The sequence below is a fragment of the Mesocricetus auratus genome, unplaced genomic scaffold, assembly GCF_017639785.1.
Source record: "Mesocricetus auratus isolate SY011 unplaced genomic scaffold, BCM_Maur_2.0 Super-Scaffold_100006, whole genome shotgun sequence".
Taxonomy (NCBI): domain Eukaryota; kingdom Metazoa; phylum Chordata; class Mammalia; order Rodentia; family Cricetidae; genus Mesocricetus; species Mesocricetus auratus.
This window is the reverse complement of record NW_024429190.1, coordinates 7,298,740-7,324,735: the sequence shown is the minus strand read 5'-3', so window position 1 is coordinate 7,324,735 and position 25,996 is coordinate 7,298,740. Positions and strand designations below refer to the sequence as shown.

At 48.5% G+C, this 25,996-nt stretch overlaps 1 protein-coding gene across 1 annotated transcript in view; it reads right to left on the bottom strand.

Moving 5' to 3' along the window:
* Nucleotides 1-25,996, bottom strand: part of Pkd1l1 (polycystin 1 like 1, transient receptor potential channel interacting) — a 131,689-nt gene that overhangs the window by 22,154 nt on the left and 83,539 nt on the right. The window contains exons 37-52 of the mRNA XM_040746627.1: nucleotides 24,794-24,967; nucleotides 23,604-23,714; nucleotides 23,464-23,533; nucleotides 22,822-22,865; nucleotides 21,707-21,836; nucleotides 20,419-20,554; nucleotides 19,399-19,483; nucleotides 18,815-18,991; nucleotides 17,333-17,451; nucleotides 12,368-12,478; nucleotides 7,365-7,485; nucleotides 6,559-6,642; nucleotides 5,880-6,028; nucleotides 4,510-4,744; nucleotides 1,343-1,447; nucleotides 574-714 (exon numbers count right to left, since the gene is read on the bottom strand). Of these exons, the coding sequence (XP_040602561.1) occupies nucleotides 574-714; nucleotides 1,343-1,447; nucleotides 4,510-4,744; nucleotides 5,880-6,028; nucleotides 6,559-6,642; nucleotides 7,365-7,485; nucleotides 12,368-12,478; nucleotides 17,333-17,451; nucleotides 18,815-18,991; nucleotides 19,399-19,483; nucleotides 20,419-20,554; nucleotides 21,707-21,836; nucleotides 22,822-22,865; nucleotides 23,464-23,533; nucleotides 23,604-23,714; nucleotides 24,794-24,967 (1,992 nt within the window). The remainder of the gene's footprint in view (nucleotides 1-573; nucleotides 715-1,342; nucleotides 1,448-4,509; nucleotides 4,745-5,879; nucleotides 6,029-6,558; nucleotides 6,643-7,364; nucleotides 7,486-12,367; nucleotides 12,479-17,332; nucleotides 17,452-18,814; nucleotides 18,992-19,398; nucleotides 19,484-20,418; nucleotides 20,555-21,706; nucleotides 21,837-22,821; nucleotides 22,866-23,463; nucleotides 23,534-23,603; nucleotides 23,715-24,793; nucleotides 24,968-25,996) is intronic.

The following is a 25,996-nucleotide window of genomic DNA, read 5'->3' as shown; positions in this document are numbered from 1 at the left end:
AGGGAGCCCACCTGCTGTGATAGGATCCCCTGACCTATAGGTCTCCTCCCAGGGGCTTATAAGCCCTGTCCTGCAAATTCCATCTCTTGGTAGAGATCCCATTCTACAGATGGAAGCTTAGATGGTAGAGATGCAGGGACTTAGAGATGGTGTTTCTCCCTTTCATGACTTCAAGTCTCTTCCTGAGCCTCAGGCTCTTCACTTATTGAAAATACCAGCATCTAAGACCATCACCAGATGGAAGGGAAGGCAGACATGATGTGTCTATGCATGTGAGTGACAGCTTCCTTACTGTAGACCATGTTGACTGATACCTGCTTCCTCATGCTGCTGCAAGTCCATTGGCATCCCTGGCTCCTGAGTTCTGCTCTACATAGCATGCTCAGCTAGTGTGCACATGTGATGTTCTCCAGATCCATCACTGCTTCAACTGGCACCATCTGAGAGCTTATAGCATTATCATCCAACAGAAAAAAATTCATCACACTGAAACTTCCAGTCCTTGTATGACAGATGTCATTGAGCAACATCAGTTATGGCTTCTTTTGGGTAGCCTTGAGTTCCCTATCATACCTGATTCCATGACACCATCCGACTTAGGTCCACAAACATCTGATGAAGTCCTTTGTGGAACTGGTCATTGACATTCTCAGCAAGGGTAGTGAGGTGACCAGAGACTGCATAGTAGGCCAGGGCTACCCCAACCATAGAGAGCTGCAACAGAGGGAGAAAGGTTTCTCAGCTGACCGAGGGTGGACACAGCTGGCATCCTGACCCTCCGGTGACAAGTTGCCTGTCAAACATTGAGTTGGTGGTTGAGGAGATAACTTGAATGGTAAAGTGTAAGCATGAGGACGTGAGTGCATGTCCAGAACCCACATAAAAATACCCATCATGGTAGCACATGCTTGGAATCCCCATGTGGGGGAGACAGGTGTGGATTCCTGGGCTCTCCAGTCAGCCAACCTCATCTAATTGATTATTTCAAGACTAATGAGAGATACTATTTTAAAAAGAGAGATCGATGGTATCTGAGAAATGACACCTAGGTCTGGCCTCTGGCCTTCACACGTTTATGTGTCTAAACACACATGAACATGAGCACACACACATGTGCGTGCACACACACACATACACACAAACACACACACACACTCACACACACTCCACTACCACCACCTCCATCAGATGCCAAGGAAACCTGGTTTCAAATGCTCTTGTGCCTCCATTGTGGGGAACCACAGTGACATTGGAAATAGAATCTATAAGACTTCCTGATGAAAGTATTTTTCCTTTCAGATAAAAATACTTTAGTACATAGAGAATATGTCAGAGAGGTTACCTCCAGCCAGTGTCTCGGTTTTCTCCAGTAGCTGAGGACGCCCTTTGTGGCCATTTCCCAGAACTGGAAACAGAGGTGGGTCATGTTGAGTACCAGGAACACCAGCTGGGACGGGACGAAAGTAAGTGAGACAAAGCAAGGGTCAGCTAAGTAGTTATTTCAAGATCCAGACTTCTGCCAGCTTCCATTGCCCATACGGCATATGCCTCTCTCCTTCTCCACAGCATTTGATAACAAGCCAGCTCGTCAGTAGGCACCTGGGCAGCTTGGTATCCCTTCCCACTAAGCACTCGCAGAGACCCAATTCCGTGTGAAGCACTTAGATGTGCCATTGGCCCTGCAGGCGTGGGAACAAGGCCTGGGGTGTCCACAGCCACTGCCAGCTCACCATGCCAGCCTGGCACTGATTCACAAGTTTACGGGAAATGGAAACCCGTGAGCATGGCCTTTGTACAGTCTCCATCCTTCTATGTGTACTGTGCCTTTGTGGATCCACGCTAATAAACTGCAAACGTAATCAGAACCAAGCTGGCTTTGAGTGCTAAGGGAAGGCGTGAAACCGTACTTTGTCACATCATCCCAAAGACGGCCTCTGCGTTACAGAGGGAAAACATAGTGACGTTGGAAGTAGTGTTGGCAAGACTCTTGATAAACGTATTTTCCTTCCAGATAAAAATTCCTGAGTGCCATTGTTCTTCACAATGGAGACTACATCAGAGGGGCTACACGGTTGCTGTCTTCATTTTCTCTGTAGTACAGAGACAAAAAGAAAAGAAAAAAAAAGAAAAAAAAAGGGCAGGAAACTGATCTGGTTTTGCCCAACATGGCTTCTTTTTTTTTTTTTCTGCATGTATTCTGACAGTTAAGGTATCACGCTAATATACTATTTACCTTGTTTTCTGATTATTTATTTTTTTCCTTTTTTGGTGCCCAAGGCAAGAGCCTCTTCTATCCCAGCCCTCCCCAGTAACCCACACTTGTGCTTCTGGCTTATCCTCCATTCCTGTCTTAGCCCTGGCTGTCTCTAACAGCCCTCAGACCCCTTCCCTTCCTGAAGCCAAGTAGACTTGACCAACAGCAGAACACGGTTGTTCGGAGAGAAACACGGAATAAGAAGATACAAAGGCAGAGGCAAGCCATGGAGGGTGGCTGCTGAGGCTTTTGGCTGTTCAGCAAAGCAACGTGAATCATTGACACCCGGTGCTATGGACGGGGTGGGGGGCAGCCAGATATCCCCAGAGTAATGTTTTGGAGCCTCAAACCCCATATTGTCTCTATTTGGAAGCCCGCCTCATTGGAAATAGTTGGCTAAGTGCAAGCATGAGGTGGGACCATGTTTCTATAATATTAGGGTCTATACACACACTCGAGGCCCACAGGGCACACTCTCTCTATACACACACTCGAGGCCCACAGGGCACACACTCTCTATACACACACTCGAGGCCCACAGGGCACACTCTCTCTATACACACACTCGAGACCCACAGGGCACACTCTCTCTATACACACTCTCTCTATACACACACTCTCTCTACACACACACTTGAGGCCCACAGGGCACACTCTCTCTATACACACACTCTCTATACACACACTCGAGGCCCACAGGGCACACACTCTCTATACACACACTCGAGGCCCACAGGGCACACTCTCTCTATACACACACTCGAGACCCACAGGGCACACACTCTCTCTATACACACACTCGAGACCCACAGGGCACACACTCTCTATACACACACTCGAGGCCCACAGGGCACACACTCTCTCTATACACACACTCGAGACCCACAGGGCACACACTCTCTACACACACACTCGAGGCCCACAGGGCACACTCTCTCTATACACACACTCGAGGCCCACAGGGCACACACTCTCTATACACACACTCGAGGCCCACAGGGCACACTCTCTCTATACACACACTCGAGGCCCACAGGGCACACACTCTCTATACACACTCGAGGCCCACAGGGCACACACTCTCTCTATACACACACTCGAGGCCCACAGGGCACACACTCTCTACACACACACTCGAGACCCACAGGGCACACTCTCTCTATACACACACTCGAGACCCACAGGGCACACTCTCTCTATACACACTCGAGGCCCACAGGGCACACACTCTCTATACACACTTGAGGCCCACAGGGCACAGACTCTCTATACACACTCGAGGCCCACAGGGCACACTCTCTCTATACACACTCGAGGCCCACAGGGCACTCTATACACACTCGAGGCCCACAGGGCACACACTCTCTATACACACACTCGAGGCCCACAGGGCACACTCTCTCTATACACACTCGAGGCCCACAGGGCACACACTCTCTATACACACTTGAGGCTCACAGGGCACACTCTCTCTATATATACACTCGAGGCCCACAGGGCACACACTCTCTCTTTGTTCACTGGTGCGGAAATGGAGCCAGGCTATGTGACATGGGGAGAAGATGGCTTCTCACCAGCAAGGAAGGGGTCTTCGCTACAGCCCAGCATTCCCAGCACTTGATCTTGGGTTTCTAGCTGCCAGATCTTTGTTGAATGGGTGCCTGCTATTTAAGCCTCCCAGCCATTGAGCAGTAAGTAATCCTATTCATGTGACAGGGATATGTGGCAGACCCCAGTGGCTGTCGGAAATTTCAGTAGTGACAAACCCTATTAATACCAGATCTTTCTTATAAACACGTAGATAGCTATGATAAAGCTTAATTTCTAAATTTGACATAGTAACTGATTAACAGCAATGACCAATAATAAAATAGAACAATCATAACAACACACAGTAATTACACCGCAGTATACTGTAAGGTTGTTTAAAATGTAGGTATCATTCACTTCTGGAATATTCCACTCCATATTTTCAGATTATGGGTGATTATAAAAGTTAAATGTTGGACAGTGCGGAATGACAGTATGTTGTTCTGGTGTCCGGGGCTGACTAAGATTCCATGATGAGTTTAGTACCTTGAGGCAATTGAATACTTATGCTCATTTTGTATGTGATGGTTGGTTTCCCCATTGAGGAAACTAGGGAGCGCCCTAGTTTCATGGAGGTAGAACATATTTAGCCTGCAGGGGTATTTAGCTGTGTGAAACCCCAGCGATCTGTGCCAATCCAGGGGCCCCAGGGCAGGTGAACTCACCTCAGAAAGCATAAGAAGGGACTGTGGGACTGAATCACTGTCGAAGATGCTGAATGACTCTACCAGGGATGAGGGGACAAGACCTCCCGTGGGGAGAAACTCTGCACCTAGGGTCACACTCGTGAAGAGTCTCATTGGAGGGTTGTAGAGAGTGAAGTGCACATACATGGCCCGGGTGCTATGGTCTATCCACCTGTTGGCCCTCAGGGCTGTCAGGGCGGAGTGTGCTTCATGCCTGGAAGACAGCTCAGGTTCAGAGGGAGGGCAGGAAAACCCATTTGTGGCACCATGCCCCATACACCTAGTGCAAGCCTTCATGGGGACAGATAACCCCTAGGCTTCTGATTACTGCACAGACAGTCCTCCTGTGACCTAGGGCCTCCACCAGGAGCCCACTGTCCCTTTTTTTCCCTCCTCTTCCTCGTTTCTGAATCACGGATGACATCCTTCTTTTCACAGTGGACTGCACAGATAGAAAGAAACCCTACCTTACCAATTCATATTTAGTAGCAAATCATGTCCTGTTTTTAATTTTGCTGGCACACTACTACGACTGCACAGATGGACTTCCTATGCAAAGCCCTGTGCTGTGATGAAGGCTGTGCCATGACCTGGGCCAAGGGCATCCTGTGGAACTTGCAAGGCTCCTGACTACAGGCTCTGGGCTACAGGAAGCATGGTGTGTGCACGCTGCATCTATCCATGCTGCATCTGTGCATGATGTACCTGCTGCATCTATCCCTGCTGTATCTAACTGTGCAGCATCTGTGCACGATGTACCTGCTGCATCTATGCATGCTGCATCTATGCATGCAGTATCTATCCATGCTGCATCTGTACATGATGTACCTGATGCATCTATACATGCTGCATTTATAATGCTGCATTTATACATGCTATATCTATCCATGATGCATCTGTCCATGCTGCATCTATGCATGCAGTATCTATACATGCTGCATCTATCCGTGCTGCATCTATACATGCAGTATCTATACGTGCTGCATTTGTGTGTGCTGCATCTACACATGCTGGGAGTCCCACTCCTCATTTGCTCAATGCAGCTCAAGGCAGCATCTGTGTTCCTCTGGGAGTTAGTGGCTGAAATCAAGACCACGTGAGCTCCCCGCTTGGCACTCAGTGAGCAAAGGACAAAGAGTCCATGACTCTGCAAGCTCTGGCAGCTACTTTTAAAGAATGTCCCATTCTGTTCTCCTTTATGTACTTGGGTCTGAGCACTGGAGTCTGAGTTCTTCCACACCACTGCTCTGAAGCCTGAGAATTGTTGGCCCTTTCGGGGCCTGCCCAGAAGTTGAGCTTGCAGCAGACATGCCTCACCTAGCAACACAGGGTCGGAGCCTCTTACTGACCTTGTTCTTCCTAGACTGTGCATGAAGCTCTCCTTCTTCTCTCCACAGACTTCAGGACCACCAGGGGTCACGTTTCGGTTCTCAAGGTCAAGGTCATGAGTACTTGTAGATAGTGCATCTTCCATGAGCTCTGAGACTGGCCTGGGAGGCTAGAGCACAAACCATCATTCAAGTAACCCCAAGTGATCTCTGTCCCCAAGTCCGTCTGCATTGTGGGACTCCCAAGCTCCACCCACACAGAATACAGCAGTCAGGGACCCTGCTACTCTCAAGGACCATTCTCCAGCCTACTTCTCAATCTCTGGATTATGTCTCAAACTGGAAAGATCAAGGCTATGCCCACTGATGGCTGCGGCTGAGGAGTTGGCTGTGAGGGGCTGGCCAGTCTGTAGAACACTGTGTTATGGAGTGATGCTGTCTCTGGGGACCCTTCCCCATCAGAAAAAAATACAAAGAAATTCTAGTTTCAGAGTTTTAGAAGAAATCCTTCTTTGTCCAGAATGCCAGCTCTAGAAGTGAAGAGAATGGTTCTGGGGAAGAATGCAGAGGGTGCAAGAGAGTGCTTGGAAAGGGCGGGAGGAAAGTTGACCGTGGCAGCTGGAAATCTCACACTACCTCCCCAAGAGTCTGAGCCTTGCTGATCTGCCAGCCCTGCCCCCAAGTCTTCTGATGTACTTACTGTGCACGCAGCACCAGAAGAAACCTTCCACTGCTGGATCACAGAAGGGCCTATTAGATGGCACCGCCCTCTGAGAGCTCCGGGCTGAAAGAGGGTGAGACTCGGACTGTAAGAGCACTGCGAGTTTTGATGGCCACTGTACAGCATTGGTGACAAGGCTGGGGAGGCACCCCATCTGCAACCTCAGAAGTTCACTGAAAACCTGAGGGAGGATGCAACCAGCACCCCAGAAACCAACCTTCTGCAGATGCAGCCAACAGCCCCTCCTCAGCATCCTCTGGAAAAAGAAAGCATTCAAATGTCTTCCCCTTGAAGTCCCCCTCATGTGAATGACCCCAGGCGACTCCATGACACTCACAGAACACAAGAAAACGAAATAAGGGACAAAATGTTTGAGGAATGTAGGGCCAAGAGCTTGTATTTTTCAAAAGGGGGAGAAAGTCAACTATGACTGAGGGATGGGACATTACAAATTCAGGACCAGCTTTGCCCCTTTTCTGGAAACTTCCCTAATGATGCTGCCTTTGCAGTGGGCTCCTCTTCTGCTCTGGGGACTCATGAGTCCTTGTCATGCTAACAATAAGCTGGCTTCTTCCTCGGTCTCACCCTGAACTCCTGTTAAGTGTGTCCAGACCCTGTTGGACTGGCAAGGGTTGAATGGAGGGCGTGAATGGCCTAGGAGGCCATCAGGGGCCATCATGGAGTCTCAGGAGACTAACAGGTTTCTTTGCCTGCCATGGTGCCCACGGAGCAGACCCTGTGCTGCCTCAAGGTTCCTCTCCCTGACACAGGAAATGGACGCCCACCTGAGTCCCCGAGGCTCCCGTAGCAGGTCCCTCTGGGTACAGCCCGTCCAGCAGCGTGCTCACAGTCCAGTCCCACCAGTCATCTGTGCTGCTGAGGTTCCCAAAGGAGTGCCTGGCATTTCTCAATCCAAGAACAGAACAAAATTACAAAACCGTAAGAGCAATTCCAAGGAGGGGGGGGAGTTGGTTGCCTTTTTCCTGCCATTTCTTCTTCTCCCACTCACAGTCTAGGTACTGCTCTGTGAGGATTAAGTCAAAGCAAATTGCAACATGAGGTATAACCCAGATTTCACTTTGAAGTGGCTGAGGCGGGAGAAACAGCAGGAAAAAAATCTCTTGTTTATTCACTCGCTCATTCACCAAAAAACACTACTGTGTAATTGCTAAGTACTGGACACTCTTCTAGACACTGGGAAACAAGACCAGATTCCTGTCCTTCGGTGGGGAAACAAATTGTGTTTGTATGTATGCATGTATGTGCAGCTTATAATAAAAGTTTGTACTGACATTATTTTGACTTTACAATGGTACAAAATTCCACCCACCAACACTTCTATTTTTTATTTCTAGCACAGCATCGAAATCCATGAGATGCTCAACAGTTGATAATGAAGTAGGCTTTGCCTTAGCTGAGGTCAGCAAGTGTGATGCTTTTGGTGGGGGGTCAGCTGAGCTAAGGTCCAGGGAAGATCAGCTGAGCTAAGGTCCAGGGAGGTCAGCTGAGCTAAGATCCAGGAAGGTCAGCTGAGCTAAGGTCCAGGGAGGTCAGCTGAGCTAAGGTCCAGGGCGGTCAGCTGAGCTAAGGTCCAGGGAGGCTAAGTGAGCTACACAGAGCCGGTCACTTGAGCTTGTGTGCGCCAGGCAGAAAGCCAGCTGCAGTCCTCTCAACTCCATGTTCAGGGACATGGCCTCTGTCATGTAAGGAGAGCCACAGCAGAAGCATTCACACCACAGAAGCCGGCAGGCCAGTGCTTCCTGCCAGAGAGCTTGGCCAGGTTGTGGGCAGGGACTCCTAAAGGGTGACTTTCAGAGGTGACAGAAAAAAAGCGTGCTGTCATACCTTACAAACCATGTTAGGAAAAAATAGCTGGACAGTTTAATAAAAAATCCAAAGGTGATGGGGTGTCCTTCTGTATTCTGTGAGTATATGTTCCTCTTATTGGTTGATGAATAAAGCTGTTTTGGCCAATGGACAAGCAGGATTTAGCTAGGTGGGAAATCCAAACAGGGAAGAGAAAGGTAGTAGGCAGAGTCCAGGGAGACACCATATAGTTGCTGAGGAAGCAGGAGACTTGGGCATCACCAGTAAGCCAAGACCATGTGGAGATACATAGATTAATAGAAATGGGTTATTAATTAAGAGAGAGCTAGCCAATAAGAAGTCTGAGCTATTGGCAAAACAGTTTATAATTGATATAAACTTCTGTGTGTTTATTTGGGACTAAATGGCTGCAGGACCAGGCGGGACAGAAACTTTGGTCTACACACAGGCCAGGAAAAGTCTTCAAATATGTTAATAGAGAGAAACAAATCCCCCATCAGCAATTTATAAATATTATAAATCTGTTCAACATTCCCATAGCATGTGTGAGCAAAAGCCCAGAAGCCAGTGATCTGACTGGTTCTCGTTCGTTCGTTCCTTCTTTCCTTCCTTTCCTTCTTTCCTTCCTTCTCCTTCCTTCTTCAAAATTTCTCTCTACCTGTCCCGTGTGCGTGTCATAAATGTGTGTATGTGTGATAGATAGAGCGCGAGTGTGCGTGTGTGTGTGTGTGTGTGTGTGTGAGATAGAGAGAGAGAGTGTGTGTGTGTGTGTGTGAGAGAGAGATAGAGAGAGAGAGAGTGTGTGTGAGAGAGAGAGAGAGAGAGAGAGAGAGAGAGAGAGAGAGAGAGAGAGAGAGAGAGAGAGAGAGAGGAGGTCTGCGCGTGTGAAATGTGTGCACAGGTAACTGCGGGGGTCAAATGAGAGAACCGAGTCCCCTGCAGCTGGAGCTCCAGGCAGCTGTGGTGCTGCTGGCCATGGATGCTGGGAAACAAACCTGGGTCCTCCGGGAGAGCACTGCTCTTAACCATAGAGCCTTCTCTCGCTCTCGTTCCCTTTTCTAGCCGTTCGAGTATTTTTTTTTCTGTTGTTTTGAAAGTTTGGAGTCTAATCTATGTGGTCTGACTACCAGCTGCTAGTTCTGAATCTCACACTTCTCTGGAAATTTGGCCAAACATGAAATTCTGAGCAAGTTGGGGAACTGCTGAGGTATCTGGAGGCTTCGATGGAGTGAGTAGCAGTACATTTCCCGGAAGGAGGGTAGAAAGGGGCGGAGCTAGGGTGGGGCCACAAATAAAGCTGATGAAACCCTGGAAACATTTACCACCTTTGGGAGAGAGCCCTCTGCAAAGAGAAGGTGGGAGAGCCGGAGACAGGCAGGGACATTTGGCAGACAAACTGACTGCATTCCTCTCTGTCACTTAGGATGCTCCATATCTGTTTTAGAAAGCAGACTGGGGTACATTTTTAATAGCCACACTGAGTTCCCACAATACTTAAAACTTTTAAAGTTTATTTTTGTATGTATGGGTGTTTTCCTTGCATGCACATATGTGCCTGGTGTCTTTGGAGGCCAGAAGGGGGCAGTGGGTCCCCTGGGACTAGAGTTACAGATGGTTACAAGCAGCCACCTGGGTGTGAGAAACAGAACAGAATCCTCCGGAAGAGCAGCCAGTGCTCTTGACGGCTGAGCCATCGTTCCTCCAGCCCCGCATAATACCTTTGAGGTGCTGGGAGATCAACACCAAGGCAGCTTTGCCCGTATTAAAGCTTGTAATCTATCACCAAACTGCACCCCTACCCCAAGCTTGTGTAAGCATTAGCTCCCTGTCCGGACATCATTAAAGAGACACTGCATTGTAACCCAGAGCTCAGACATCTCTCCTTCACAGGAATCATCTCCTGCTCCTTCCTGGCATACTGGAGAGCAGGAAGTGAACCGAAGGGTCCAAGCATGTCCTGGTCCTGTGGGTATTAATTACAGCGATTCTATCAAATGGGCCCGTAGCAGCGGCAGTCCAGTCTTGGAGGAGAAGAGACCGGAGCTCACGGGATGGAGCCTGGCTCCACTTCCTGTCACCGGTGCCTCACTGTGGTTTCCGTTTGGTTGTCTTGGGATTTCAAGAAGACTTAAGAGTACAGAAGCACTTCAAATACAGACTAAATGTCACACAGTCTGCTTCAGAGTAGTATTTTGTTGTTGAAGACAGAGTTCTAGACTCACATCTTCTGAGCTTTATAGAGGAGGACACTGCAGCCTGAGGCAAAGGACTTCCTGTTACAGGGAGCCAAGACAGGCTTCCCCGGATTCCATAGGATTGCTTCTCCTGGGCTTGGTCCTCAGCTCTCTCTGGAATGCTACAAATAACAGCCTCTCTGGACTTGTTGATTTTTAGGATTAGGTACTGGGGGATGGGTAGGCAGACAGGACCCACTTTAAACATTCCATTTTGAACCAGTATATATGAAATAGCCCTGTCTGGTGACCAGAACTGTAAGAGGCAGTGAGATTTCTCTTCGTTGTGGGAAACATAAAGAGTTTAAGCCCATCTGGGTCAACATCTCAAAGGTTTACCTGAGCATATCAGGCCAAGCGCACATAGCTTTCTTACACATGTTATCTCAGCTGGAATATTTCTGAATTGACTATCAAGAGGCATATGAGAAATGCCAAGTAAAAAGGAAATCATGAAATGTGAGATAGAAGTAAATTAGCCAAATCGGTGTTTGTAGTGTTTTGATTTCTGTATCTACAGAAAATGACCCCTTTGGTCTCTTTGTTTTGCTCACAGTGCCCCCTCCTGGCACAGTCTATGTACATGTTCAACTGGAAGAAATAAGTTGTCAAGGTGGAAGGTAACTGTGGCTTTGCCAAATGGGGCATAGAAAATACCACATAGCTTCCCTAGAGCTGCAGTCTAAGAGGTGGGATTATTGAGCCATGGCAATTCCAAGTACTGGGACTTCCAGGCAGCACCTTATTAAAGAGCTGTGAAATTATAAAAATAAAGGGAGTGGCATTTGTGAGTCCCCATCTAACAAGGGATCCGTGTTCCCCTGTCTTATACAATCGAAAAATATGTCCTTCAATCAAAAAGATGAAATGGATTTTACTACCATCCTCTCCTGGCCCTAAATGTGACAAATATATTTATATAAAACTGGATGAGAATCTAAGGCAACATATTCATAAAAATGCGACAGAAATGGGTATTAACATATTCTCTACAGAAAGGAAACCCCTGAACTTGGAGAGTTGCTAAATTCCCTGCCACTAGAAAACAAGCAATTATTCAGATTGCTAGAGTCAAGTGCCTTGGAGAAATTGCCTGGGTTAGCAAAATCCAATGACAAAGGAATGTTCAACTAAGTGTGTCCACTCATCTCCTTGGGCACCCTAATCTCAGCGGTGTCAAGACCCCCAAAATATCCACATGGCCCTGCCTTGGCATGCTGACTTGGTTAGTGTTTACCTAGGGTGGGCACCTGTCGCTTTGGAAGTGAAAGAGCGAGTGAACACTAGAGGCGTGGCAGAGAACCTGACAGCGCGTGGCCACTTTGGATGCCACAAACCATAGATTGCGACTGTAGCCTTTGGTTGAAGAACAATGTTTTTCTGCAAAATAGATGATATGACCCTCTTGTTCTGAGAATTTCTTTCACTGTTGACCCCACATGAGATGCCAAGCACCTGCCCAGCCTTCTGTTAATGTGGATAATTAAACAGCCTTTCCCAGACTTCATATGCAGGTCTTGATGAAAACCTTCTCTAAGCATAGTCTGTACAGGTAAAATGACGGAGTGACTAGAGGGTCTATAGGGCTCCCCCTTCTGGAACAAAGTGAACAAAACAGTTTCTGGAACCCAGAGCTTGGCGTTCTCTTTGGGTATGGGTTAGTGCAGGGACCATGGACTAGTGCAAACGCCCCCTCCAGATCTGCAAGAGCTCTCCAAACCTCCTACCTTGTAAATCCCTTCCTGATGGCTTGATTGAGAGAATATTCACCTGGGCAGAATCTCCCATATGTTATAAACAGAAGCAGCAGCAGCGTGAGGCTGTGCATGGAGAGGTCTCTGGGAGGAGAGATTCGAGAGTTAGCATCTTTGGAGCCCCTGTGTGTCTACAGGCCTATTTCCCCCCAGAGTGTGTGTTAGGGAGCAGGGTATCTATGTCCTGTTAGGATGTGTTAGCATAGGGCATGCGATGGATTAATGTTTGCATTTCTCTTTGTTTATAAGAATCATCCCCCACCTTCATTAGTTCTTGGAGACCTTCACACAATCTACTTTGATCACATTCAAGTCCTTACCCGCTCCTACTGGACCCACCCACCACCCCTACCCATCCAACTTCGTGTCTTTATTTTTGTTTACCCCACCAAATACAATTGGTGCTGCCCTTATACTTTGGAACGTGTGGTCTTCCACGGGAGTTTGATCAACCTACCTAGGCCAGACCCTTAAAAAAACACCAGAAACTGGCTTTCCTCCACCATCTATCAGTTGCCAATAGCTCCTTAGCTAGAGGTAGGATTTCAACACATCCGTGTTAGTGTGTTCCTTTATTCAGCTTTCCCGGGTCCATTTTTGGAAAGACTGTTTACTTGTTCACTGAATTGTCTTTATGTTTTTGTCAGAAAACCCAACTGGGCCTGTTCGTTTGGCTGTTTCATTGGTCTGAGACTATTGTTTAGGCCAATGACACAGCAGTTTCTGCAGCTACATAGAATATATTAGAATTACACAGTGTCAGTCTTCTAACTTCAATCTTTTTCAGGATTGATTTTTGTTATTCTGGTTCCTTTGTTCCCCTTACTCATTTTGGGACCAGTTTGCTGACGTCCGTTTTGTATAGTCCATGGTATTTGGGCTGTAAGCGCAATGAGTCTGCAGATCCCTTGGAACACATGGATGCACTGCCCTCTGTGGGTTGATACGCATAGTGTAGTCTTTCTTCATTTTTTCCCCTGCGGAGTTTTGTGGGTTTGGGCTTACAGTCCCTGAGTGTTTGCTTACATTTTCATTTGAATACCTGGATTTCTTCAGTGCTATTGTAAGCAGCACTGTGATTTCAAGTTCAAGTATTCTTCACTGCAGGCATGCACAAGTTTAGCTGCTTTATATTGTGTGTGTGTGGGGGGGCAGGTTTTCATGTGTAGGTGCATGCGTGCGTGCGTGTGTGCATGCGTGCGTGCATGTGTGTGTGTGCGCGTGTTCTTTCAGATGCTTCTGGTTATCTTCTGTCGTGTGTGTGTGTGTGTGTGTGTGTGTGTGTGTGTGTGTGTGTGTGAACTTCAGGTGTTGTTCCTCATGAGCTGTCTGCCTGATTTTTAATATAGGGTTTCTCAAGGAAGCCTGTGGCTCACCAATTCTGCTAGACTGGCTAGACAGGGATTCTCCTGCCTCTACTTCCCCAGTGCTGGCATTTCAAGTGTATGCTTGGTTTTCACATGGGAGCTGGAGATGAAACTCGGGTCCTCATGTTTGTACAGAGATGGAGCTGTCACCTCCTCAGCCCCCAGTTGTTTTTAACACTGTTATCTTAGAAGCATGTGCCTTTTTTGCCACTGGCCAGTAGGCTGTTGGCTGTTTTTCTTTTGAATCGCCGATCTTCCTTCCAACCCTACCCTTGTGTCACCGTATTTCCAACCTGATGCTCAGTAGAAATGATGAGAGGATCATCCCCACCATGTTTCTGATGCCAGAGCATTTCATGGGCAAACTTGCCAGCTAGGTGACATTGGCACCCTTATTTGTTTATGGAAACTTCCCTATTTCAGGTTGGTGGAACTTTCCCTATTTCTTTCATGAATGGCTGCTTGATTGCGCTGGACACCTTTTGTGCATCTGTTGAGATAGCCATGGCTCTCCTTGCTTAGTCTGGCATGTGGTAGATTCATCGGTCACGTTTCTGCTCAGCCAGTTCATAGCTCCATTTCTTTATGATTGCTTTGCCAAGTGCTTGTTGAGCAAGCTGGTGCTCTGTGCTGTAGGCTTACAGTTTACCTCATCCTGTCATTATTCACTGTGGTCTTAGTGGAGGCTGCAGGCTACCAAAGTGGAAAGGACAGGAAGGAAGGACTCCCGTCTCTGTGTGTGTGTGATTCTTATAGTCACTAACCTATTTAAAGCTGCAAAAGTGTTCAGGCTCTAAGTCTGCTATTTGCTTTCATGAGCCCTGGACCATCTCTCTGAAGAGAAAATCTTTCCCCTGCTGCATGCTCCCTAGAGTTAATTAGCGAAGGCAGGATGGATAATTTCTTTACCTAACGCTTAAGAGAACTGTTTTCTGAGTATGTCTTACTCAGTTTGGTGCCACTCTAAACTGATGGCATTAAATGTATTTCAGGAACTTCAGTTCATACAAGTGCTGCCTTTGAACCCTTTGAACTGATGCCACGTTGCCCCTCTGACAGACACGGGCCTCTTCCGGTGACTGCCGAGTCCTAGGCAATGAATGCTCATTTTCAGTTGCTTCCCTGGTTCAGAAGTGATGAGAACTCCATGTTCATTTTCTGTCACAGACCTCAAATCAGGAGCCAGGTTGTCTCTAGTTATTTTGTAAGTGGATACAACTGAAAAATAGCACTTTTCCTTAAAAAAAAAGTTCTTCATCCTTATGCCTTTTGATTCATGTTGAAGACTACAGCCCTTTGGTATTTTTTGAGTTAGAATCCATGTTTCCTTTCTCCTACACCATAAATAATTATTTTCAAGGACAACAGCAATGGAAAAGTTGGAAAACTATCCAACTGCTCATCTGCGCATCCCTACAGTGAGTTGCTAATCTAAAGGAAGGCACGATGCCAGCAGGGACTGAAGTGTCCCACTGGTTTCAGTCTACATTTGAATCTTTCAGGATTGTTTCTGAACTTTCCTGCGTGTTTTATGCATTTCCCACTAAGGTTACACCACCACACATGTGTCTTTTTGCTGTGCCAAACAGTCTGGCGTCGCATTTTATCTGATTTACTGAACATGCAAAGGACAGTAGCTCGTGATGCTTCATTTTGCTATTGGCTACTTTACTAAATTCTCTTACTGCCTGTGATTTTTTTAAACTTCATTTCTGGTGGTATTTTCTCAGACTTTTATCATGGCAGCTGTAAAAAGAGTCAGCTTTGTCTCCTTCTGAACCGACAGTATCTAGCTGTGCTCTTGGGTGCCCACCTTGGTGTGGACTCTGCCTGTGGCTCTCTCAGCATATGGCTTCCCCTGGGGAGCTGGGTTTCTCAGCTTTACTCTGCTCAGCAAACTCTGTGGACATCAGGTACCCAGCCCTTACATGCACCTGTGAACTGGGGTGTATAGCAGCACAGTCCCTGCACAGACCCCATCAGGAGCTCCTTTTGGTGAAATATTGTTTATGACCTAATAAAGTCACTGAAGTTCTGAATGCAAAGGCAGCCACAGCCATAGAAGCTGGACAGTGGTGGTACACACCTTTGATCCCAGGACTCAGGAGACAGAGAAAGATGGATCTCTGTGAGTTCAAGGCCACCCAGGGCTAGATGAGAGCGAATCAGTCTAAAAGAGAAACAGAGCTCATGCCTTTAAGCCCAGCACTAGAGAGGTATATAAGATAGGAGCAGGCATTCAGTTTTGGGCAATTAGTCAGTCTCCAGCCATGTTGAGGTCAGGATCGCCCCAGCCTGAAAGAGGTAAGAACTCTCTGATAGCTCAGATGCTTTGCTTCTCTGATCTTCAGCGTGAACCCCAATATCTATCTCTGGCTTTCCATTACATGTGTGAGAGCTTCTGATCCCCCGCCTCCATTCTCAGATGCTCAGGTGCCTCCAGTTTCCTTCATGCCCTGCTCTTGCAGAGGCGCAGTGCTCAGGGCACTGAGTATACAATGCTTACCCTACCTACGTGACTTTGACATAGAAGTGTGCATGTGTGTGTGTTGGGGTGGTCATTTAAGTCTGTCATGTATGTTTTCAGTGGTTTTGTTGGGGGTAATTTAACTACTCTGTTTTTGTGGGGAGACTGAACATGTTTCAAAGCCTTTGTCATGCCTTGTCTCCCCAGAATTTAAATGTGGCATTCTAGTAAGGCCACAACTCTCTTCTTTGGAAAAGGATTTGTTTTGGGATATGTTCTTTACTTAAGGGAGCTGACTGTTAGCAGGTGACAATGAAGATTTTTAAGAAAGATGATTCATTGGGGGTGACATTACATACTTTAGCAACACTGTTGTGGGAAAAATATTGGGAGTTTCTAAATATTTGGCAGATGCAAGAAATCTGAAATCTAGAATTCAGAACTGGGAGACATGTATTGACTAGTATTTGCAGAAGGTTCTTCCAAGAACTACCATTAGTATCCACCAGATATAGGGAGGGGGATGGGTACCATTGATAGAAAGAAGCATGGCTTGTGTCTAACTTGGAGAGCTTTATTTCAGTTAGTAAGCTCATGTTTTATCTAAAAATTTGAACAGATTTTATGTTGTGCCCCAGAACACATCTGTCCCTGGGCCTAGTCACTGCCTATGAAGAGGTACAACATTGGCTCTTGGATTTTCATTGCCCTGTGCATCCATCTGGAGGAGCAGAATGACAGGTCTAGTGCTGAACGCAGTGTGATGTGTAGGGAGGCACGTGAGTCTGCATGGCTGAGCCAGCTGAGGTACAGCGCTCTGGGCCACTGGTTACAGGCAGGTGGCAGAACAGTTTTCTTCCTCCAGTCTCTGCCCCATGTGTTCTGGCATAGGCTGAAACCTGGGAGGATTTTCCCAAGTGCAGACTGAGATCTCTTCCTGTTCCTTCTAAAAAGAAGGTAGAGCCAGAAAAAGCCCATTGCATTCTGGCCTGTGCCCACCTCGGGGCTCCCTGCACCCACCTCAGGACGACCTGAGCCCACCTCAGGCATGTCTGCACCCACCTCAGGGATGCCTGAGCCCACCTCAGGCATGTCTGCACCCACCTCAGGGATGCCTGCATCTGGCTCTCTTTCTTTAGTCTCTCCCTGGTCACTCTGAACTTGGCCCTGGATGGTGGCTGAGCCCAGCGCAGGTGGCGTTCTCGTTGTCGAGCAGCCAAGACCTGAGGGAGGGGTGAGGAGAATACCATGACACTGGGGTCAGCACTGGAAAGAGGGAGGTCTTTGGTGTCCCTGCCAACTCAAGAGCCACCATCATTGCTCTCTGTCTTACATTCTGGGGACAAAGAGGGACTTTGTACAGTTAACACACACTGTGTTGCTGGGGAGGTAATAGGAGATGGAGTAGGCCCATTTGAAAACTCTACTCATGTCCTAAGCCAGCAACTTTGGCAAGGATTGCATCTGGACCATAACAAAACATAGCTTCACAAGAGAGGTGTGTCCACTGCTGTCCAATCACAGGAGCAATTGCCTTTGACATTTGAATAGTAGTTTCTATTAAAGACCTTCAAAGACTGGAAAAGTGATTTAAAAGCACTTTTAGTCTGAAATGATCTTTGTTTGCCTTGTGCAATAAAAGCATTATGGCTTCTGTGTTGTAGCTACGTCTGTTTATGGGCAGGACTAACATTAGCCAAGCACCAAACCCATGGGAAAGTCACCCATTCATTTCTCACTCATCTGCTTACCATTCCATGCACATTCAGGGAGCAGTCCCTAGGGCCCTCAGTCCTTCCTCCTGGAGCTGCTGGACTTCTAAGAAATATAGAGCGAGTACTATAAAGTGAGCCTTAGGGGTTGGGCTTGTGGTTTGGGTATGCCTTATGTTCTGAGGACTGTGCACCGTGGCTGGGTGTGCAGGAGACTCGAAGGTGGAGCATCACAGCTTAAGGTGAGCACAGGCACAGGTTTGGAGAGTCGAGCCTGATCAGGACTGAGTTCCCCAAAGGCCTCTCAGCTTCGAGACTAGACTAGCTGGCAAAGGAACCTCGCTGATTGCCTAATGCTTGAACATAGGTGCCTATGCTGACAGGGGAAGCGAATCTTGGAAGAATCAAGGGGAATTGGGGGCCTGCAGGTGTGTAGAGAGTAGAGCAGTGTCCCTTCTCAGAAGCAACAGTGTTGAAGGATGGGGCCAGTGAAGGCATGAAGCGGGCCTATGCTTGGGACATGGAGACCGCTAACGTCTGTGTGGAAGCATGGGGAGAGGGCGGAGCTATGTATTTTCTATGTATGCATTGAAAAGCAAACAATCTAGACGTTTTCTGAAACTGGGGCCTGGAAATTATATTTCTCATTTGCCTCTTCATTTTCAAATGCACTCATTATCCTGTGACTCTGATTTCACTGGGATTTGGGTAAGGAAGGAGGCATAAGAAATTAGCACACACACACACACACACACACACACACACACACACAGTGGGGCACCAAAAGTACAGCCACATTTGAACTAAGGTCTGAGCTCCCATCTGCATGGTGGGTGGGAGCAGAGCAGCTCTGAAACCTCCAGCTCCTGCTCACCCTTCCGGCTTCCTCAGCACTGTCAGGACTACAGGAGCTGCCAGAATGAAGAATGTGGGCTCTGGAGTATTCTTCCAATTCCAAATCTAGGTCCCTGGTTGCATCATGCAAAGATTCAATAAAGAACTGGCTGTCATGTTTCCTTTTCCAAGCAAAGGCCAGCGCTGCCAAACAGATCTGGAAGAGAAGTATCATAGCACAGGTGTCTGTCTGTGCCCCTCCCACACAGGGTCCTCTTCCTGGTCCTGCACTGCCAGCTGACTTCATGTCAGTTCAAAACAGACACGAGAAGTCACCACCCGGAAGTCCCCAGCACCTAGTCACTGGGTGTGGCCTTCACCAAGGTGCCTCCCGGGCCCAGCTTCCTCAACAAGTGGTTCATCTCTCAGGGGATTTTTTCAAATAAGGACTCTGAGTATCAGGCTGAGGTGGAGCTTAGCCTGGGCCCTGGCTCCGAGATTAACTTATCCCATCTAGATCAAGCTATAAAGAGAAGACTCACACCATCAAAGCACACCCTCCGGTCCCTCTCCTCCCCGGTCCCCTGCCGATGAAGGCACCTCCACCACAGAGGAGTCTCTTACCATGAGTGGCTGGGTGACGAACATGCAGCAGACCACAGAGAGAAGCAGCAGGTGCAGCCACCACACACACTGTGCTGGCACAAACCTGTCAGAAGAGGGCTCAGTTGACACCGTGGAGTAAGCTATCCATGAAGACAGAGTTACAGGCAGAGGGCCATGATGCCTTCACTGCTGGGAGACATGGGGTGTGGTTGAGGAGGGGCTATGGGATGGGTTCTAGGACTGTCTGCCCGTCAGAGTCCTTTCCTGTTGAGGGAACACCAACCTCTCTGACACTTGCCAGCACAAGAGTAAGAGGGCCTGAAATGAAGACCGGACTGAGGACTCCGTATTTCACCCCTATGCCTCTGGATTAAGCACACCTAGTGTCCTCTTTTACAGATAAGCAAACTGAAGTGTGCAGAAAATCCTAGTGCCTGTCCTAGTCTTCACAAAATGTTCAGGAATGCAGTTGGGAGAAGAGACATTTTCAGGAAGAAAGGGCCTTAGTCGGCCCCTCCTCTTCGTGGCTTAGGAACACAGTGTAGGCTTCTCTGGAGCCACAGGGGTGTCCCTCCGGTCTTCAGAGGTGACTAAAACCACACAGGAGCCAGGAGAAAGGGAGCATGTGGGAAGGAGTGGTTAGGATCTTGGATATGTCATCATAGCCCTGCTCAACAGTATACATTTTTTTTTCAAACAACACCATACAACAATCGTTGATTTTGGCCAACATCAGAGTTTTTCTTCTGATGAGCTTAGTGTCACAATGTCCCACCCTCCACTTTTTGGTGCCCCCCCAATAGCTTCTTGTTTAGTACTCAGGACTCTGTCTATACAGAGCTTCTGGTAAAGACCTGGCAGGACTGAGTGACCCTTTGGGTTTGCATATGGTTGTATTCACCTTTCGAAGGGATAGAGTATGGGAGAAAACAGAGACATTGGTAACTGCATATGAGTTCCCTGAAGCACACACAACTCTTCACAGATCCTGGACATCTCTCAAGCACCTGAGGCTATCTAAAATTCTCAACCACTCACCTGTAGCCTAGGAATCCTGTCCCCAAACCACAGGACAGGGACACCGACCCACAGATGGCCCAAGCCACAGATCTTGACCAGAGCAGACAGACCCTTGACCGCTGGGGCACAGGTCCTTTAAAACCACTGCTGGGAGCTAAGAAAGAGCAAGATAGAGACCAGCAGGTTAGCAGACCTTGTCATTCTCACCCACTGAGTGGCGGAAGCTTGTCACCTTGGTTGGGCCAAGGTGTGCTGTGAGGAAGCTCCAGAGGACCGCAACCTTTAGTAGGTGGGCCGAACCAAGTGGATAGGCCTCCTCATGTGGGTGGTTCTCATTTAATCAGTGTGAAAGTCTAAACAGAGCAAACGGACAAAGAGGGAGCTCCTCTTGCCTGATGATGATGATCTTTTAACTGGGACTTCGGACCTTGCCTGTTTGAGCAGAGGTGGCAGTGGGAAATGAGGAGTTTAGAGTTGGCCACAGCAGCTGGGCTTCTTGAACTGTCATTCCTCTACATAATCCACAGTCAGCTTCTGACGTCTGAGCTCTGGCTTCCAGCCCATCTCTCTGCCCAGCATATCCAGCCAGGACTCTTGGGGCAGCCTGCCGATTAGCACTATTACTGTAAGTTTATCTAGCCGAGTGCTCATTTACACACAGACATGATTTTTCCCTTCTCCCCTAGTGGGCACTATGAGTCAGGCATGGCCTCAGTCAGCTGAACACACAGTGCTTGCTGACAACTGTCTACAGAGCTGTGTCCACTGTTGCCCGAAGCCTCTGTTGTCCACATGTTATACAGGCCAGAGCCCCAGTTATATGCTGGCGTCCTGTCCTCCATTCTGCTAGGCCAGTTCAGCAGGCCCTTCGGTCCCTTCAATCAGACCAGATAAAGTTAGTTCCTGAGACCCTGGATCCGGCAGGAGTTACTGACTCCCCTCTTGTCTCCCCTTCTTTCTGGCTCATGAGCATTGGCCGTAATTTGAGGCTGGAGCTGTTGCTCTAATTTGCATAGAAAAAAATAGAGCTTTGACCTTCAAAATAGTTAAAGTGTAGGTCTCACACTGACTTTTAAAAGCACTGGATCAGGCTTGTAAGCCAGACTCAGCAGGACTGGACCGAAGCCAGACGTCATGGCTTCAGATAGGCCTGGGCTCACACCTAGGCCTGGATTTTAGAGGGGACCAGAATGCTTAGTGACATTTGGATCAAGTGCATTCTGCTTGCTATGCCTCTCTGTGTGGGCACAGAACACTGTTCTGTCAGCAGGAGTCGGGTGTTGTTACAGCCATAGGGGGACTTCACCTTGTGAACTGGGAGGAGGTTGGTGGTTCCTCTCTCTCACAGCAAGAAAGGATGGACAGGCCACACCACTGCCACTGGCCACCATCCTCCAAGCTCCGTCGGTTGCTGGGAGAATGTCTGATGCAGGATGCTGAAATTGTGACAAGGTCAGGCCAAGTCAGTGCCACTTTTGCTGCTGTTTGTGAAACATTAGAGTCCTTAGCAGCCAACTCTGAGAGCAGGCATGGTCACGTGGGGGCCCAGTCAAGCCCAGGCTTCAGGAAGCTTTTGAAGGACATCATTTTCTGAGTCAGCTCCTAACCTCCATTCTCCTCTTCCTACCAGGAGGCCAATGCTGGTGTCCTCCAGGCACCTCCAGGCAGATAGATAGGCTGATAGATTGCAAAACTCACCAAAGGAAAAATGGCTGGAGGATGAGGGCCAGAGCCTTGGCAAGTGCTTGGGGTGGGGGTCAGGGGTTCATGTGGCATGCAGAGCAAGCAGGGTCTGAGAGCATCTTGCATAGGAACGGGGGGGGGGGGGTAGGGGTGGGTGGAGCTGTGCACCAGAGTGAGCCACTGCCTGGAAAGTGTGGGAATCCGGTAAGCCCCAATGCACCACCACAGAGAACAACCCCCCTAAGAGCACCAGTATAGCAAGAGGACCAGCATCCAAGGGCACCAACATCCAAGGGCACCGGCATCCCAGGACACAGCACCCAAGGGCAGCAGCACCCCAAGGACACCAGCATACAGATCCCCAAAGCAAAATCTCAGTGCAATGCAACCACAATGATAACATTAGAAGTTGTCCTTCATTTGCATAGAGTCCCAGGTCCCTAGAGACCTGGCTCCCAAGCACTGTCTACAGAAAGGGCAGCACGGTCTCTCCTCCTTCTCTTCCCCGGTCACCAGCATCTCACTGGACACACCCACCCAACTTTCCAGATGCTGCCCTTCCCTGACCCTGCCTAGTTGTCACTCCCATCTCTTGACCTGGGAAAAGGCCTACAGTCTCTGGAGGACCAGCCCCTGAGTCTAACTATGGCCAGACCACAGCCACAGGAAGATGCCAGAGAAATCCAGTTTTTAGCATTGTGTGCTGTAGCGTTATTGACTGCATGTCATGCGACTTACCTGGAATGGCTGCCTCCAACTCTGTCTCCCACTGTGATCAGAGCCTGTTTGGGTGCAGGGGTGGGGGATAGGGGGTGGAGGGGAGGGAAGAGCAAATGTGTGACTCTGAATGAGGTGCAGCATGGTACTCTGGGAGCTGCTTCTCCCTCTTGTGCCCCAGAGTGAGCCTGAGAGACAAGACAGAGCTGAGATGGGAACTCTGGATGTCTCCATCCTGATACAGGCATGGGAAAGCCCTCAGCCATCCAGAGCTACTCTCTGGAAGCCACAGAGCAGGAGAAAATTGTGTAGCCAAAAACTTAAAAGATCCTTAAGAGGAAAGAATGGTAAGCGGGGCTATCTGAGGTTTTCAAATGGTAATTACTAGAAAGCATGATTCTGGAGAAGGGATTTACTCCACACACAACCATGGTTTTCTGCCATGGGATGGAGGGCTATCATTCATATGATTTTGGAAAATGGTGGTTACAAGATTATTGTCTACAAGGGATGATGGTCCAAGAAAAAAGGGGCTTTAAATATATCTGGTGATGTTATTTTCAGTGGACAAGACAGACAGAAATCAGGGGATATACTGCCTACTTCAGAGAATGGCCCCTGAGGCCAACTGCCAGGGCAGCTTCTGATTTTAGTTCACCATACCCTGAGGTGCCTCTGTCTTCACTCCTCCTAGAGGCCACTGTGGTGCAGCCCGTCCATGCCCTGCAGTTGCCTGTGAAGTAAAGAGGTGGTTGGTAAGGGCTTCCATCACTGGGGTCTCCCAGGAGCATGGGGACACACACCTTGCTGAACCTGAAGAGCAGTGACAAGAGCTGTGCGAGCGGACAGGCCAGGGTGGTGCACAGGAGACCCAGACTGAAGGATTCCACAGTGGGACCCACATCCAGGGAGCGCTGCAACGGTTCAGTTACATGACGGTTAGTTCCCTTGATTCAAACCCAAAACACGCAGAACTCCAAATGAACTCGACTCCTGTTTTAGTTGAAGGCCCCTTTCCCAGAAGCCTTGCCTCCGCCCCGGGGGTTGAACAGGCCAAAATGCACTTTTCCTCATCCAAACAAATGCTAGCCAAACACGCAAAAGACCCGTACTCAACTGACTAAGTCCTGACTACAGTCCCACAATATGGTGCCAAGAGCTTCAGTATGTCCCCGCAAAGGACGAGAAGGCAACCTGGATCAGGCTACTGGAGGACCTCAGGAAGCCACGCTCCCCAGAGAACATGGCAGGCCTCTCCTTGACACTCGATCACATTCTTTGTCATGTTTTGTTTATTGCCACAAGTTCTACTAACATATTATAGTTTAAAATTCTGCATATCTTTAAGTGTGATCATGTCTACTGCCACATAAAGGATTCGCCACACCCTTTGGCCTCTGACAGATGACTGAACTCAACCTTGACACAGCCGCTATCAGCGTCTCCTCCAGCTGTCTGGGGGGGGGGGGCATGTGAACCCAGGGACTGGCCCCGTGAATGACCCTGAATTTATCATCGGAAACAACCTTGGGCCGGAGAGACGGCTCAGCGGTTAATGTGGTGCTCTTATAGCAGGCCTTGGTTTGTTTCCTAGTACCCACACCAGGCAGCTCACAGACGACAACCTGTCACTCCAGCCACAGGAGGTCTGACCCCTCCTCTGGACTCTAAGGTCCCCTCTCTTTCCCTCTTTGTATCACATGTAACCATAATAAAATGATAAAAATAAATCTTCAGAAAGATTAGCTTCTTTCCGTTCACTCTGAATGTCATGCATGGAACCCAGGATGTGGATTCTCACAGGGCCGCAGTCTGTTGAGGACTAGCAGACCCTTCTCAGCTCTAATTCCAGTCGTGTTACCTGCTGGCCTATTCCTCATACTGCTAGATTGCTGCTCCTAGCTCCGGAGCTGTGAGTTTTGCACGTTAAAAGAAGGACAGACTCCATGCCTGAGATTTGGAAGTCACTGCGGGAGGGTCTGCTGCCTCCCACCTGTTCACCAACTCCCACAGCGACCAGGGCGGTGAGGCACGCATAGACGCACAGGAGGCAGAAGGACACAGCAAGCCGCTGTGTGAGTAGGTAGCTGCTGGAGGGGGGCTGGCTGTACAGCGAGAGCCAAATGTGGAAATCCTCCAGGTACTCGGTGAGCTTGGAGTAGAAAAGCTGAAAGAGAAAGCACGATGCTTTTCCCAGACCTGGACACACGTGCGAGCTGAGTGGAATCCTGACTGAGAACCAGCAACTTTTAGAACGAGACTCCAAAATTTCTTGGCTTCTCTGTTTCAGCTGACAGCTGGGTAACTCCTGGCCACCGGGTTGGGGCAGGCAGATGCCTCTCATGGTCACAGCTCTTCCCTCCTCCTTCCTCCACACCCACCACCTCCTCAGCAGCGATGCACTGGACCACACGTTCACCACAGGGACTCTGACCCGGCCCAACCTCCCGCTGAAGCTTCCAAAGGTTTAGTCCCAACAGCTCTCTGCTTCGTTTGTGCTGGCTCACGGAGACCTCCTCTCGTGGCCCTCCCTCCCATCATTTCTTTGCTTTCTGATCCCAAAAGACCTTCTAAATCTCCCCATCCCCAGCACTTCCCACAGTCCCGTTTTAGCTGGGTACCGGCTCCGTGTGCTCTGAGAGCTAGGACTAACCTGCCTTCTCCCTGGTAGTTTACAAGGTCTACTGCCCACAAGTTGGTAATATCTTGTGGAATTTCAAAATTCTCAATGCAACTTAAATAATTTTTGGTGCTAAACATTCTAGAAAAGAACTACTTATAAACAGAATTGATATTGTAAGTGTAGCAAATACAGGCAAAACAGGTTTAATAGACTAAGGATATATCTTTTGCATGTAAATTCCCAAGTGACCATTGATTCCAGAGACCCAACCATATGGGTTCACAGACAATTAAGTCACTAACGTCAAGGTTTCTTACCTAACAGCTGGGGGACAACGGGAGAGCACGGAGATTATTGCCCAAGGGATGTTGCAACTTAAGCAGGGCCTTTGGTTTAAAGTGCTAAAATTTTTCCATGGCTGTTTGGAAACAATTGTTTCAAATTCACATTGGCCATATTTTCTGCTAAAATGGCAGTGCCAGGCACTTCTCAGTATGGTGACAATGGAAAGAGCAAGGCCCAGTGGCCAGGAAATGTCAAGTTGGCGAGATAGTTCAAATGGTAAAAGCACTT